Below are 13,713 nucleotides of genomic sequence, written 5' to 3' on the forward strand. Positions count from 1 at the left end.
AACCAAGACAAGTTTTGACTTAACAATGACTGCCTACTTACTCTCAATAGCCACCTTCTAATCTATTCACATTGGGTGATATATCTGTATTTTCCTCCTAAGGAGCAAGGTTATAGGAGACCACTTGGCTTGTTTTCACATTCTTTTCAAAACAATGACATTTGTATTGAAAATACATTTTATTACACAAGTAATAAATACATACAAAGATGCAAGTAACAGCATTTTCATTATTGATCCCAAAAAAGAACCTCAACATGAATGAACCAATGTATTTGGCACGTTTCTGTCCTTCACTTGTTCAACCATTAAGGGTCTGGAATTCAGACCAACATCTACCAAAGTGTTCCTCTCCTAGTCTAATCCGGTACAAGCCATGCAATGTCTACAATTAACTGAAGGCCATGGTGGACCCATACATTTGCATGCAAAAATTACTATTAATTTTAAATATGAAGTCAGGAAACTGTGACCCCAAAACAGGGCATGAAGAAAACCAAATCCTTCAAATTCTGAATTCTATTCTAGTGTTCCCTTTCCCTCCTTTTCTCAAATCTCAACCTTTCAGAAACATTTTCTTGACCTTTTTAACCATCCCTTATTTTGTTTTCCATTCCTCTTTTTAGAGGATGTGCCATGCAGTGGTCTTTGACATGGTGAGTGAGAGTATTGGTTCTTCTACAGGAGAGGGTAGTCCTTCTGTAGCTAGGACCTGGCATTTCTCTCAGTCTCTGCCAAGCACTCCCGCACCAGTCCCCTGGCATGGATGATACCTTTGGGAAAAAGTAGGATACACCAAAATGAACAACAGTCATTCACCGACTGAATGACAACTCTAACCAAGTTAGAGTTAGTAGGTAGAGGACTATTGTGTAGTCTAGATAATGCTGTTTGTGTTACCACACAATAGAGGTATTGTATTACTACAGAAGTTTCCACATTACCTCGTTTTATTCTCTCCATGGCACTCTTGCTGCCGGCGTAGGTGGGCCGGATCTCCTTCCCTAGCTCCTCGATGATGGCCAGCAGCTCTGAATACTTACTCTGGGGTACCTGGCTGCTGCTGGATCCCTGACCACACAGGGACAGGAGACGAATAAGTCACTTTACCAAAGGAGTTACCTACGATGTAACTAAGCATTTGTTTTAAAGTGTCAGTTTTATTTCCTGCATTGTAAAATTAGAAGAAGCAATTTGGGTGTATGCCTGTACCTGTGTGAAGCCCAAGGAGGGTGGTGCGTAAACATCATTCACCAGCGGCCTGTAGGACTGCAACGTGGCCAAGTTGGCTGCTGACGGAGACTGGATGTTTCCAACTGTTGGGAAACAAATACAAAACAAATCTAGGGTCAAATATGATATTACCGTTCACCAGATAGTACAAATTCTACATATTACATGTTTACATAGCCAACAATGGCCACAGTTGTAGTGCGCATGTTTTTTATGCAATAATCCTTGTTAAACACTAGATGTCCTCGAAGGTTCATAAAGGAATATCCCTGGCAGATCAATCAACAGCTCCGCAAGAGACTATCATGGAGGAAGCGGAACAGGGCTGACTAAAGAAGCCAAAGTGATACATTTTTGTCACAACGTAACGACTCCCTCCAGGACGGCATGGGACACAGAACGACAGAGATTATTTTTCGGAACATATGGAATTTCCCACCTCTGTCGTTATAGCCAATGAAGATGAGGATATGGCTTTTTTACATTAGTAATAATGGCGGATATGAATTAGCCTAGCTCCCAGGATCTGACCCTATATATAACTGGACAGAAACTACAGACACGGTCTTTCTCCAGGTAACGTTATTCTCCAAAAGACCGAATTTAACACTCGATTTAACGGATGGATGGTTGAGTTTAACCGATATTGTTCCCTTACCCTGGTTCCCAGAAGTTCCTGGAATGTGCTGGTGGACATTGGGTTTGTAAGACATTCCCAGAGACATTGTAAATTAAAGAAATAAAATGACCCGAAAATCAAATTCAGTGAAGCGTCTGTCTCTCACTTTTTGTTTACAGAAACGGCACCCGGCAAATATGGCCGTCACTTTATATTGACACCCACAATGCATTCTATCACCACAATAGACAATCCCGGATAATCTGACCGAAAATGCTTCCAACGCGATTTACACAACTTTCAGTACATTTGAAAAGCAAAAATACTTTCAAGTTTATTTAAATTACATATTTTGTTACTAATTCATGTTGGATTAATTTTGTTGAAAATATTTATAAATTGTCCGGCTGCACAGAACACATCTCTAGACCACATAGAACTAACATTTTTGTAGAATTTCAAGCCTAATGGACTATGAAAATATTTCATATTGATATGTCTTAATTATATAACAAAGCAATATAAAGTAAAAATAAATAATATAATTAGCCTATACAAGCTCCTTTTACGTGTGATACTTGAGCGTGGGGTAAGTCTATAGACCTTTCCAGTTACACTGTTGGTCAGATGGTGGCGACTCGTGCAACAGTATTGCTTTTGTTCGTAACACTTTGTTACCACCATAGCACAGCCAAAAAAAAACATAAAACTAAGTCAATTTAAGATTACCTGTCTTTGTCTGGGGACTTGGAGACGCATCCATTGTTGCCTCGAATTGGCCACACTTTCCCCTCCTAGAAATTCCCTCTTACCCAAATATTAAGCATAAAGATAAAAAAAAAATCTTGTCTACTACAACACGTGCACTGGAGTCCCCTCTTCTGAAGATTCTCCCGTCTTCTCTCAAAGCTGTGATTGGGCCCGTGCTGATACGATGTAACCCCTCCAATTTGTGGTACAGGACCCGGTCATTCTCTTGACCATTGGTGGACAGGCAGCGGCCACGTTCTATTGCCCAATCATAGCTTTCAGCGTCATTACCCCATGGAAGTTGTGGGATGGGATTGACCCCCAAGTGATGGCCTAAAAACCACAAAGTAGAGGGGACCTGTTATGATTGGTGATGATTATGGAGTACAGCACATCATATACAAAACGTGGATAATTAAGTATACAGATATAAACATTTTTTTAAAGGATTGAGGAAAATGGTATTGAGGAATGATATAAAATCTGATCGTTTTCAAACTTTATCCTTGGTATTTATTGGTCATTAAGAGGTAGAAATCTTGCACTCAGTTAAATCATTTAATACAGATTTGTTGTACAACATGTCAGTAGTGCAACTCGTGCAAAGATTAAATTACGCCATCCTTCAAGTGTTAACAGCTATTTAAGCAAAAAACTGTTTTCTTATGTCCAGACTACACTACACACATTGGTATAGCAAAGTAGCATCCTAAACTCAAGCTTTTTACGTCACTTTATTAAAAAAAAAAAATATTTTTAGAAAGTCTTCCGCCCCTGTACATCCTGTCTCAAGTGACAAAACAGATAAAAAGTACCAGAGATCAAGCAGCAATGTTGCTGACTGGTAGAGATTCGAGGTTAGATTCCAGTTCAGAATCGGTGAGGGATCAAGTGCCCAATCCCAAAAACCCAGAGTCACGCGACAAACTCATTCCACAGAGGGTCGAGTGTCTGCGTGTTTTTGCACCTCCCTTGTACTTGATGAATTAAGGTCACTAATTAGTAATAAACTCCCCTCACCTGGTTGTCTAAGTCTTAATTACAAGGAAAAACCAAAAACCAGCAGACACAAGGCCCTCCATGGTATGAGTTTGAAACCCCTGTTTTAGATATCCATGAAGTACCTAGGGCAGTATTGTCAAACTCATTCCATGAAGTACCTAGGGCAGTAGTGTCAATCTCATTCCATGGATGGCCTAGTAGTGTCTGCTGGTTTTTCCTTTAATTAAGACAGACAACCAGGTGAGGGAGAGTACTTACTAATTAGTGACCTTAATTAATCAATCAAGTACAAGGGAGAGAAAACACGCAGACACTCGGCCCTCTGTGGAAAGAGTTTGACATGTGACCTAAAGGATCAGATAGATACAAGTGAATATGCTAATTGATGCAATCTTCACCACATTGGATACACAGATCCAATTCTTTCAGATTTACACACACCTACATGAGGTAAAAGGGATCCATTTTGAATTCAGCAACAAACTATCTTGAATACTGGCTTTTAATGTAGCGTTATTAGACAGCTTGTATTAACAAACAAGATCTGTCGGTTCACGTGCAGTTGTATAACAACACTCCAGGAGTGTATCTGCTGTAGTTTGATAGTACAAGATATTGAATCTGATGCCACATATCAAACAACCTGTTCCGAACATCTTTTGAATGCAGAGGAATAAATGCAGGAAAATAAAGTTATTTTAAACCATGCACAATCACAATTCTTGATAGTCGAGCTGTAAACAGGTAGAAAGGAACAAGGATTGTTTCAGAAATTACACCCTACTCTCTAGATGGTGAACAACAAAAGTAGTGCACTATCTGTGGAATAGGGTGCCATTTTAAATGTAGTTATGGTGATAGTTGTCGTCATCATGCCTGAGACTTGAGTCGTGATAGAGTAAAATCTAAAATGAAGAAAGCAAGCAGTTGGTGTGTGGTCATGCATCTCAGGTAGACTTTTGTAAAACGTCTGTAAAAAAAGAAAAGAAAAAAAGAGTCACTGTGTAGCTTAACGAACCCCTGAGCACTGTCCAGTTACCTGTAGAAAACAAAAACCTGGGTGACATCCCCCATCCTTCAGTAGAGAAGGCACACGCCATCGTTTACATAGAGCTGGGGGGAGGGAGGGGGGTGTAACAGGAAAAATAGTCTCCGGCATTTTTAATAATGCCACTTTTCCATGCGTCCTCTACTCTCCCCCCTTCATCACCGCAGCCTCTTCGAAATCTTCAGCTCTGAATCTCAGAGGAATATTATTCGTCAAGCTAACTCCTCTGGATGACAACAGGGAGACTGTCTCCTCTTTGGACATAAACCCTGAAATCTTAACTCTGCCACCGTGGTTTAGCTTCAGGGAAAACCACAACTCAGCACCTTAGGAGGAACGGAGAGGGAAGAGAAGAGGTGGTGGGTAGCGTCACGGTAGAGATTGATGGAAATGTTGTCGTATCTCATCAGGTTGGGTCGAAAACCCAGGGTGTGGAGGAGAAAATGGGTGTCGAAGCCCATCAGGTCAGACTGGGTGGTGAACCCATGTTATGCATGTGGCTGAGGCTCTGAGGGTGCAGCTGCTGCCACTTTTGCTGCTGCTGAACGGCCAGTTGCTGAGATTGGTCAGACGACGACAGGATGTTGGTCAGAGGAGAGACGCAGTTAATTGGAATGATCAGGCCTGGACACAAGAGAGATAGATGGGAAATAACCACGTTAGAACAAAGGAAATAATGCACTTCTCTAGCTACCTCATAGTCCAACATCTGTTCATTTATAGTTCACTTGTTGGGGAGGAGAGGGACCAGCTTCTACTTATCTACAATACTCCTCTGGTAAAATACATTACAAGTTGTGACTTCAATTTATTTTTTATAAACGGCTTCTGCCCAAAGACTTCCAGTATCAACTTACCCACAATCCTCTGCCCGTCCTCCGTCCTGAGACGGACGATCTGCATCTTGATGTTGGTTCCGCTGACGGAGGCCAGGACTCCCTCCACCTTGGTCCACACACTGAGCACAGATCCACACAGCACATAGTACGTCCTGCAGCGCAGACCCACCTCACACTGCAGACCCACCGACACCTTCTTACAGTTACCACGCCTGGAGGGAGGAGAGGGGGTTAATAAAACACACGATTCAACCTTTTTTCTGACTAGTTCATTAAACTATACGGGTAAAGAGTAAAACCTGCTGGTGAACTTGACAACTCCGCCAAAACCACCACAACTTTACAGTCATATGAAAAACAGCACCTACCAGTAAGCATGAGAGCAGATCTCAGCTGAAGACTGGTACTGGTCAATCCAGTGCTGCTTGGCATCGTCTGACAGCACCTTTTTACACTTCTTCTTGATGTCAGCGTAGGCCTCCAGTTTCAGCTGTTTGCCTGTGTTGGGTCTGTAGACCAGGAACAGCCTCTTCTTACTGTTCACCTCCTTCACCAAGATAGCAGTCTTCTTGTTGTTCCTTATCTGGGGGATCAGCAAAATATATCTAGAGTTTGTAAAACAAAACTAAATCTAGGGAAATGTTAAGGCATTCCAAACTCTATGAAAATCAGAACGTTATCATATTTGGTGCTAATATGTAGAGTTTGCCAAACTCTGTAGAGAAGAAAACATCTGGTTGGTCTTTTAGTACCTGTACATAGAAGCCATCGTCGGGTCCACTCTGCTCGGCCCAGGCATGGGTAGCATCCTCCCAGGACATGCCTCTCTCCACACTCACCTGACACACACAATATTTACAAAATGGAAAATGGCTACCGGTCCGTTGGAGACATAAGAAATAAAGAGTTCCTTGTTAAACCAGTTTCTATTCCTGTCTAGTGAGGAAAAACAACAGTCGGCTATACCGTGTAGAGCTCCACATGTCCGGAGGTGGAGTAGCCTGGAGTCAGGAACTTTTTGGCTTCCATCTTCTTCACCTTCTCATCCCCAGAACCTAGGTCTAGAAAGAGACCGAGAAACAATACTAATCAGATCCACATAGCAGCCATTTTGTCCAGACCCAGTCTGAAATCTTGGGTAGTTGTTTAATACTGTAGTTGTCATTTAGAGTATAGTCCCTCATTCACAGTAGTTGGCATTAGTCTCCTTTACCAGAAGAAAGTTTAAGGCTATTCCTTTCCGGTCTTACCCAGAATGCCCATGTCGTAGCGTCCATTTTTCTTGGCGTTCTGTATGACGGCTGCCAGCGTGTCAGAAAAGTACTGGAACAGAGCGTTCTGCTCCTGCACCGCCATCCCCAGGATACGGTTCAGGAACTTCCCTATGTTGTTGTAGTCTGGGAAGAAGAGAGGAAAGAACCGTACAGTCTAATAATTTTTTATGTAATCTGACCAGGCTTAAAGTCAGAGCCAGTCTCACCTTTGTCCAGAGACAGGATCCCTGATCTGTCCTCCACATTGATCAGACCCACTCCGATCAACCCACGAAGGATCTCTGCCAGGGAATAGGATGAAGACAGAACCAACATTTTTTATTTAACTAGGCAAGTCAGGTAACTAAGAAAGTTAAAATGACGGCCTACCCCGTCCAAACCCGGACGATGCTGGGCCAATTGTGCACCGCCCTATGGGACTCCCTATCACGGCCGGTTGTGATACAGCCTGGATTCGAACCATGGTGTCTGTAGTGACGCCTCTAGCACTGAGATGCTGTGCCTTAGACCGCTGACCACCCAGGAGCCCACAGATGGAAGTAAAACAACAGCCATGCACCAGAAATAGATTCACTCAGCTTGTGGACTGAGCCAGTCGTGTGAATTCTAGACATTATGAAAGAATCTCCAGTATCAAGCAGGAGAACGGAATTTCCCCTGGCTCAAAATAGGGACATAAATCCTACAACCGAGTCCCAAAATCTGTCCACACATGAGACATACCTTTGTAGAAATCCCCTTCGAAGTTCGATGGAGGATTCACTAACGGAAAGTCCAGCTTAACGATGGACTTCATCACAATCTCCAGAGCATTTCTGCCATACTGCGGATTGGAGAAGAAAAGAGGTTACAACCACAACTACAGGGAATCACACACACACAAATTATATTTAGTGGTACAGTACCGTTCAAAAGTTTGGGGTCACTTAGAAAGAGGTGACGCCGGGATGCTGGCCTTCGAGGCAGAGTTGCAAAAAAAAAACATATCTCAGACTGGCCAATAAAAAATAAAAAAATTCAGATGGGCAAAAGAAGACACTGGACAGAGGAACTCTGCCTAGAAGGCCAGCATCCCGGAGTTGCCTCTTCACTGTTGGCATTTTGTGTGTACTATTTAATGAAGTTGCAAGTTGAGGACTTGTGAGGCATCTGTTTCTCAAACTAGACACTAATGTACTTGTCCTCTTGCTCAGTTGTGCACCGGGGCCTCCCACTCCTTTCTATTCAGCTTAGAGCCAGTTTGCGCTGTTCTGTGAAGGGAGTAGTACACAGCGTTGTACGAGAGCTTCAGTTTATTGGCAATTTCTCACATGGAATAGTCTTCATTTCTCAGAACAAGAACAGCCTGACGAGTTTCAGAAGAAAGTTATTTGTTTCTGGCCATTTTGAGCCAGTAATCAAACCCACAAATACTGATGCTCCAGATACTCAATTAGTCTAAAGAAGGCCAGTTTTATTGCTTCTTTAATCAGAACAATAGTTTTCAGCTGTGCTAACATAATTGCAAAAGGGTTTTCTAATGATCAATTAGACTTTTAAAATGCTAAACTTGGCTTAGCTAACATAACGTGCCATTGGAACACAGGAGTGATGGTTGCTGATAAATGGGCCTCTGTACGCCTATGTAGATATTCAATAAAATAAAAATCAGCAGTTTCCATCTACAATAGTCATTTATAACATTAACAATGTTTACACTGTATTTCTGATCAATTTGATGTTATTTTAATGGACAATTTATTTTTGCTCTTCTTTCACATTTTTAAGTGACCCCAAACTTTTGAACATATATATATCTGTATATCTGCTTACTTTGTTGTCGAAGTTGAACCTGCTGAGATCTCTCGTCTCTGTTGCTCTTCTGTCTCCATGGGTGAGGGCACCCTGTGGAACACACATATCACATGTAGCATCAGTGGCTCAAACATGAGTGATAATATCCATGTTCTCCACTGCTCAGCTCAATTGAACCACTGACAGGACAGGTTTTTACCAGGCTCTCCAGTCTCTTGGCCACAATGGAGGCAAACCTCTGTTCCCCAGCTAGCTCAGAGATGAGGAACACATACTCAGGAGCAGTCACCTGGTTAGACCTATGGGTCCTCCCTGAGAGAGAGAACGAGACAGACATTGGCACCATTAAGCAGAACACACATGTAATTAGTCTAAATACCTCACACCTGCTGTTCCCATTGTATCAGAGTGGAAAAACCCAGAGGAGACACGCCAGCTAAATTAACTACCATGAGCCACATTATGGAAACAAGTAAATCCCACAAGACTAGAGTGAAAATAAAGTTAGATTTAATTTTTATAGCATTTTCACTTGGTGAAACATCAAAGGTTTTGTATAATTTTAGCTAGTGGTTTTGAAAGTAGCGCCCACGAGCCAAAATTGGTCACAATTGTGTACCAAGTCATCCATTTCTTATGACATGTGACGGATTGCAATTCGTACAATATATACGAAAGTTCTTAAGATCCCGGACTGCAACTTTAAGTCTCAGTGCTTGAGACTGTATGGGGGTAATGAAACCACAGCCAGAAAGACTTTACTGACCAAACTGCTGTATGGCTCTGTCTGCACTCCAGGGTAGCTCCAGGGTCATGTGGACCCTCCTCCTCTGGTTCTTCACTCGCCGGTCAGCCTGCAGGGAGATGCCCGAGCTGGCCGCTTCAGAGATGATGGCTATGTTCTGGGGAGGGAGAAGAACAAGGTTAGGAATGGTTTTGTGCCATCGTTTGTGACTACTTTATTCAACTGATTCTATAGATCTGTGACTCAAACAAGCAGACTGCCCCCCACTGCCTTGCACACAACCTACATTTCTCAAGTCATGTGCTTGTACCCCTCGCCTAAATCTGAAACATGGTAATACTGTTCCATTCTCTCCTCCTTCTATTTCTCTCTTCCCATCCTCCCGTACCTTCTCTCCATCCATGAACCTCTGTTTCTCTGTGAGGTTGAGGATCTCCACAGGAACATCCAGCTCAGACCGAGACTCGTAGGAGATGCTGCCATCGTCGTTACTAACCACCCGGCCTTTACGCCCAGTCATCTGGAACACAGAGAGGAGATCATGTGAGAACAAATAAAGAATCTAAAATATGATAAGATAGTCACAAGGTCCATCTCTAGCGTAAAAATTGTACAAATTTGCAGTTAACAATGAGTGGACTTTAAGCTTCTTTTAATAATTGATATTTTATTTTGTCCAGCTCCTGGGCCACTGTTCTTTGTATCCATATTTAATTGAACCCATTACCTCAGCCACGTTGTCGGGTCCTCCCAGCTCGTCTATGAGTTCATCCAGAGTATTGGGAGGTAGATCCTGAGCCAGCTTATCTAGTTGGTCCAACAGATCTCTCTTCATCTGCTGAGCATCTTCCACAGCATCCTGACTGGTCATACAGCTGTCATCTACCTCTACCTTGGCTGATGGATGGATAAGAGGGGTAAGAAAGAGGGAGTAAAAAATAAAAAATGTTGAATGTTCATCGTCATCTGCTCATTCTGGCTGGTTATACAATCCTAACTCAGACTTTAGAGCATACATTGATGGCAATGGGAGATTTGCACAGAAGTCCGACTCCACGCTCACTTACGGAAAGTGTGTTGTTGCTACTAACTTACCTATGGCAGGTGTGCTTGAGGTCTTGACTGTGGGGGTGGTGAAAGCAGGCCTGATGGAGCCCAGACCAGAGGCTAACAAGGCACTGTGGATAGAGTCTGGGTCAATGCTCTTCTTCTTCTTCTTCTCCTTGCATTTCTTCACCCCTTTCCTCTTTCCAGACAGCCAGGGGTCTGGGAGATGGGAGAAATTATGAGACTTAGGTAGGTGGTTAGCTCATAATCAATCTTAAATCATCAAACTCCCTCGCTCACCATCCTCCTCATCCTCGCTGGAATCATCCTTGAAGGGATTGAAGTCGTCTTCGTCATCTTCTCCCGAGCTGACCGACTTGAAGCTGTCGTCACTCTCTGCATCGTCCTTATGAGACTCTTCTGATTTGCTGTCGTCAGAGCTGTTCCCCGACAGACCACCTGACTTTCTCTTCCTCTTCTCTGCCTTCTTTATGTTGGCACCTGCAGGGAAGGAGAGAGGGAACATTAACATTGGTAAACATAGCCAAAACACTACATTAATGTTGGGAGACAGAGGTCTTTTTTTAAAGAGTTCTCGTGTGAAACAGTAAGCCAGAACATTACATAAAACACCTACGATGAGTTACAGGTTCACGCAAAACGAACAGTGGAAATGCATGAAGAGATCTCTTGTTGCTAAAGAAACCAACTGAAGAATACAGAGATAAAACTCTTCACTGTCTCATTACAGACCCAATGAGTGCCCTTTCCTGGCTAACTGCCCTGGAGTACCTTTCCTCTTCTTTCCCTTCTGCTCTGCTGCAGCCTCGCTGGGGAAGGGGATCTTCATGGCCGGCAGGTCAATGCCCAGCAGGCTGAACAGCTTCTCTCTGTCTGGAGCTGGGAAGTGCTTCTCTACCAGGGACTGGAGCACACCTCTGAGAGGGAGAGAGCAAGAGAGCAAACACCTTGTTATAGATGGTACTAGCATACACCTGGCATTAGCATGTAGCTAGCTAGCTTTACAGCTGCTCAATAGATTCCAAGTTGTTTCGCCAATATGTTCTCTCGCTGATGTTCCCTTGGGCAAGGAACTTAACTACTCATTGGGTGCTGCACTGTGGCTGCCCTCTGCTTCAGCCTAATATATGCTATTTAGCAGATGCTTTTACACAAAGCGACTTAGTCATGCGCGCATACATTTTACGTATGGGCAGTCCCGGGCATCGAACCCACTACCATAGCAAGCGCTATACTCTACTAACTGAGCTACAGAGAACCAGCCAATCTCCAACCTAATGTGTATGTCAAAGTTTCTGTTAGCCGGTAATAGACGATTTTTGTCCATTAAAAAAATAGAAAAGCCGATAAATAAAATTGTCAAAAAATAAATATAAGGGCCTCCCGGGTGGCGCAGTGGTCTAGGGCACTGCATCGCAGTGCTAACTGCGCCACCAGAGTCTCTGGGTTCGCCCCCAGGCTCTGTCGCAGCCGGCCGCGACCGGGAGGTCCGTGGGGCGACGCACAATTGGGCTAGCATCGTCCGGGTTAGGGAGGGTTTGGCCGGTAGGGATTTCCTTGTCTCATCGCGCTCCAGCGACTCCTGTGGCGGGCTGGGCGCAGTGCGCGCTAACCAAGGGGGCCAGGTGCACGGTGTTTCCTCCGACACATTGGTGCAGCTGGCTTCCGGGTTGGAGGCGCGCTGTGTTAAAGAAGCAGTGCGGCTTGGTTGGGTTGTGCCTCGGAGGACGCATGACTTTCGACCTTCGTCTCTCCCGAGCCCGTACGGGAGTTGTAGCGATGAGACAAGATAGTAATTACTAGCGATTGGATACCACGAAAATTGGGGAGAAAAGGAGATAAAATTTCTATTAAAATAAAAAAATAATAATATATATAAATAAAATCCCATTGCGAAATAAAATTTGATTTGATTTAAAAAGCATTATTGGTCACATACACATGGTTAGCATATGTTAATGCGAGTGTAGCAAAATGCTTGTGCTTCTAGTTCCGACAATGCAGTAATAACCTTTACACAAGTGTAAAGGGATAAAGAATATGTACATAAAGATATATGAATGAGTGATGGTACAGAACGGCATAGGCAAGATGCAGTAGATGGTATCGAGTACAGTATATACATGAGATGAGTAATGTAGGGTATGTAAACATAAAAGTGCATAGTTTAAAGTGGCTAGTGATACATGTATTACATAAAGATGGCAAGATGCAGTAGATGATGGAGTACAGTATATACATATACATTATATTAAGTGGCATTGTTTAAAGTGGCTAGTGATAAATTTGATTAATTTCCATCAATTTCCATTATTAAAGTGAGCTGGAGTTGAGTCAGTATGTTGGCAGCAGCCACTCGATGTTAGTGGTGGCTGTTTAACAGTCTGATGGCCTTGATATAGAAGCTGTTTTTCAGTCTCTCGGCCCCTGCTTTGATGCACCTGTACTGACCTCACCTTCTGGATGATAGCGGGGTGAACAGGCAGTGGCTCGGGTGGTTGTTGTCCTTGATGATCTTCCTGTGACATCGGGTGGTGTAGGTGTCCTGGAGGGCAGGTAGTTTGCCCCCAGTGATGTGTTGTGCAGACCTCACTACCCTCTGGAGAGCCTTACGGTTGTGGGCGGAGCAGTTGCCGTACCAGGCGGTGATACAGCACGACAGGATGCTCTCGATTGTGCATCTGTAGAAGTTTGTGAGTGCTTTTGGTGACAAGCAGAATTTCTTCAGCCTCCTGAGGTTGAAGAGGTGCTGCTGCGCCTTCTTTACCACGCTGTCTGTGTGGGTGGACCAATTCAGTTTGTCCGTGATGTGTACACCGAGGAACTTAAAACTTTCCACCTTCTCCACTACTGACCCGTCGATGTGGATAGGGGGGTGCTCCCTCTGCTGTTTCCTGAAGTCCACAATCATCTCCTTTGTTTTGTTGACGTTGAGTGTGAGGTTATTTTCCTGACACCACACTCCGAGGGCCCTCACCTCCTCCCTGTAGGCCGCCTCGTCGTTGTTGGTAATCAAGCCTACCACTGTAGTGTCGTCCGCAAATTTGATGATTGAGTTGGAGGCGTGCATGGCCACACAGTCGTGGGTGAACAGGGAGTACAGGAAAGGGCTCAGAACGCACCCTTGTGGGGCCCCAGTGTTGAGGATCAGCGGGGTGGAGATGTTGTTACCTACCCTCACCACCTGGGGGCGGCCCGTCAGGAAGTCCAGTACCCAGTTGCACAGGGCGGGGTCGAGACCCAGGGTATCGAGCTTGATGACGAGTTTGGAGGGTACTATGGTGTTAAATGCTGAGCTGTAGTCGATGAACAGCATTCTCACATACTAGGTATTCCTCTTG

At 43.9% G+C, this 13,713-nt stretch overlaps 1 protein-coding gene across 4 annotated transcripts in view; it reads right to left on the reverse strand.

The window, feature by feature from the left end:
* Nucleotides 1–160: 160 nt before the first annotated feature.
* LOC129813278 (protein strawberry notch homolog 1-like) overlaps nucleotides 161–13,713 on the reverse strand; it is a 34,108-nt gene continuing 20,555 nt past the window's right edge. The window contains exons 17-35 of one of the 4 annotated variants that reach the window (XM_055865631.1): nucleotides 11,144–11,289; nucleotides 10,652–10,852; nucleotides 10,400–10,570; nucleotides 10,032–10,201; nucleotides 9,693–9,824; nucleotides 9,326–9,461; nucleotides 8,759–8,871; nucleotides 8,578–8,649; nucleotides 7,489–7,588; nucleotides 6,972–7,046; nucleotides 6,742–6,888; nucleotides 6,458–6,552; nucleotides 6,244–6,330; nucleotides 5,860–6,074; nucleotides 5,510–5,703; nucleotides 1,875–1,886; nucleotides 1,213–1,316; nucleotides 945–1,071; nucleotides 161–773 (exon numbers count right to left, since the gene is read on the reverse strand). In XM_055865631.1, the coding sequence (XP_055721606.1) occupies nucleotides 706–773; nucleotides 945–1,071; nucleotides 1,213–1,316; nucleotides 1,875–1,886; nucleotides 5,510–5,703; nucleotides 5,860–6,074; nucleotides 6,244–6,330; nucleotides 6,458–6,552; nucleotides 6,742–6,888; nucleotides 6,972–7,046; nucleotides 7,489–7,588; nucleotides 8,578–8,649; nucleotides 8,759–8,871; nucleotides 9,326–9,461; nucleotides 9,693–9,824; nucleotides 10,032–10,201; nucleotides 10,400–10,570; nucleotides 10,652–10,852; nucleotides 11,144–11,289 (2,365 nt within the window). In that variant the 3' untranslated portion in view covers nucleotides 161–705. The other 3 variants (XM_055865605.1, XM_055865622.1, XM_055865611.1) reach the window with 3 other exon arrangements.

This window comes from Salvelinus fontinalis, chromosome 2, assembly GCF_029448725.1.
Source record: "Salvelinus fontinalis isolate EN_2023a chromosome 2, ASM2944872v1, whole genome shotgun sequence".
NCBI lineage: Eukaryota > Metazoa > Chordata > Actinopteri > Salmoniformes > Salmonidae > Salvelinus > Salvelinus fontinalis.